This window comes from Pseudochaenichthys georgianus, chromosome 12 (assembly GCF_902827115.2).
Source record: "Pseudochaenichthys georgianus chromosome 12, fPseGeo1.2, whole genome shotgun sequence".
Taxonomy (NCBI): Eukaryota; Metazoa; Chordata; class Actinopteri; order Perciformes; family Channichthyidae; genus Pseudochaenichthys; species Pseudochaenichthys georgianus.
Window position 1 is genome coordinate 1,228,839 of NC_047514.1, and position 2,500 is coordinate 1,231,338.

At 42.5% G+C, this 2,500-nt stretch overlaps 1 protein-coding gene across 2 annotated transcripts in view; it reads right to left on the bottom strand.

Annotated features, from left to right (window-relative positions):
- The window catches only part of syk (spleen tyrosine kinase), a 28,035-nt gene that overhangs the window by 24,528 nt on the left and 1,007 nt on the right, over nt 1-2,500 (bottom strand). The window contains exons 2-3 of one of the 2 annotated variants that reach the window (XM_034095700.2): nt 2,207-2,268; nt 182-643 (exon numbers count right to left, since the gene is read on the bottom strand). In XM_034095700.2, coding sequence (XP_033951591.1) covers nt 182-583 — 402 coding nt within the window. In that variant the 5' untranslated portion in view covers nt 584-643; nt 2,207-2,268. The remainder of the gene's footprint in view (nt 1-181; nt 644-2,206; nt 2,269-2,500) is intronic. The other variant, XM_034095701.2, reaches the window with a different exon arrangement.

Genomic DNA, 2,500 nt, shown 5'->3' on the forward strand with positions numbered 1-2,500 from the left:
ATAAGACAAGCACAAGTTTCATTTGTGGGCCGTATTCCATTATACTTCTTGAATTTGATGAGGGCCAATTCAAAATGGACAACGGGCCACAATTGTCCCCCGGGCCGTAGTTTGGACACCCCTGTCTTCTTCTATTCTCCCTGACCTTCCTTCTACGAGTTGACTAAGAGTATCGACTCACCGCCAGATTCCACGTCTGCTTCACATACTCCCGGATCAGTTTTTCCTTCAGGTCCTCAAACGGCCCCACCTTGGGCTGCATGTTCTTGGGTCTGTTGCAGGGCTTCTTCAGCAGACACACCAGACCATCCATCTCCTGCGAGTGGTAGTCGATCACCTCCTCGGGGCTCCTGTGGTTCTTCCCTCCGGCGATGGCGAACGTCTCATTGGGGTCTCGTTCGATGGTGTAGTGGTAGCAGCGGCTGGAGTGCAGCACGGACAGAGCGAAGCCCCCCAGGTAGTTCCTGCTCTGCCGCAGCAGATAGGAGCCGTTGCTGGTGCTCGTCTGCTGCAGGTATTCCTCCGCGTCCTCCCTGGTGATGTTGCCATAGAAGAAGGGCAGGGCGTTCACTGCGTCAGCCATGATGGCGCCTGGATGGTAGGAAGGACCCTAGTGAAGTTCAGCCACAGGATGCTATTCAATCTGAAGAAATAATGAAACCATAAGACAGTCAAGATGAAGTAGACGAAAACAGAACTGGTACATGAAACCCAACAGGATGACTCATCCGACCCTTCACTTCCTTGCTCAGGTGCCAGAGAATACGTCATGGTGTACAGTTCATTTACAGTACTTCTGTATCAGTGATATGTAACCTGTATGCAGTTGTGTAAAGTAACTAAGTACATGTACTCAAGTAATGTACTTAAAGGTAGGGTAGGTAAGAATGAAGAAACCAGCTCAAGTGTGCTTACATTTGAAAGTACACAACCGAAAAAAATCTGCCCCTTCCTTCAGACTTCCTCACAGAGCGCCTCCTCCAACACACACGAACAAGATGGACGGCTGACAGGCAGGTAGGCCATCCAGTTACTTTAGCCGGGCCGGCTCAGATGATTGGTCGTGCTTTTTACAGCGCCACGGCTTCCACAGGTGAGATATTTGTATATATTTATTGTCAAAGCATTTCATGTGTTCATTGCTATCGGGATGTTAAGAAAAAACAAAAAGTGTTTCTGAAGTGAATGACCTACCCCACCTTTAAGTACAATTTTGAGCTACTGGTAGCTTACTTGAGTATTTTAAATGTATACTACTTTGTACTTCTACTCCACTGCATGTATTTAATCCCTTTAGTTACTTCACAGATGTGGATGAATGATGTGAAATCTAATCAAGTGTTGAATCAGACTTTAGTTCCACCTGGAGTAAATCCACCAGCTACCCTGCAGTCTACAAAGTACTTCAGACTAGCTGCACCTTCACCAGCTACCCTGCAGTCTACAAAGCCATTCAGACTAGCTGCACCTCCACCAGCTTTGAGAACACTTTCATGATCAATCATTATAAAACATATCATATATATTATTCTGAAATGAACCAATCTGCACAACGACTACTTTTGGTACTTTAGGTATATTTTGATGATAATACTTTTCTACTTTCACTTGAGTAACATTTTGAGGACTTTTACTGAAACCGTGTATTCCTACACTCTGGTACTGCAGACGTGGGATGTAATTGAGTACATTTGCGTTGAACTTTTACAATACAATAGTAATACAAAAATGTTTATGCTACTTTGTACTTCTACTCCACTACAAGTTAGAGGCTAATATTGTCCACTACATTTAACTGACTGCTTTGGTTACTTTACAGATCAGATTTTTACCAATACAAAATATGAATCAACTAATACACATTAACGTATCATTCTTGGCTTAGTTTATCAGTAATGAAAATGAGCGCTACCTTTCCCAGCTGTGAAGAACACATGAATGCATCAATAGTCATAATACAGTCATTTGATATCATTCCTAAATGTGTCATTAAGCAAGGACTTTCACTTTTGGTACTGAAGAACATTTAGGTGCCAATATATTTCTACTTTTACTTGGAAGGAAGTATTTGTACATGTTGCTACTAGTACTCCGTCCACCTCTTGTGAGCGTACAGTAAAAATGGAGCTTGCGTTCAGACGGGAAGACGATGATATAAGATACAATCTGTTGATCACTGTAAACAGGATTACACTTTTGAACTCACAGTCTGGACCCTCTTTGTTCAGGAGTTTGACTTCATGCCACCGGAGCATCACAATTTATATCCTGGGTGAGACAGTGAGAAATAAAGACGCTGTACAAAAATGTTATGCAAAACACGGTGTTCTGGAGGTGAAGTCTAAAAGGTCTGGTAGCTTTCTGAGGAGTAACGGATTACATGTAAAAGGATAATCAGTATACCAAAAGAAGGTAAAATAGTCCCTTGGTGTCACATTCAAAGAAGATGTAATTGGACTACCGGTACATTTGTAAAAAAATAAAAAGGCTATCCTACAAT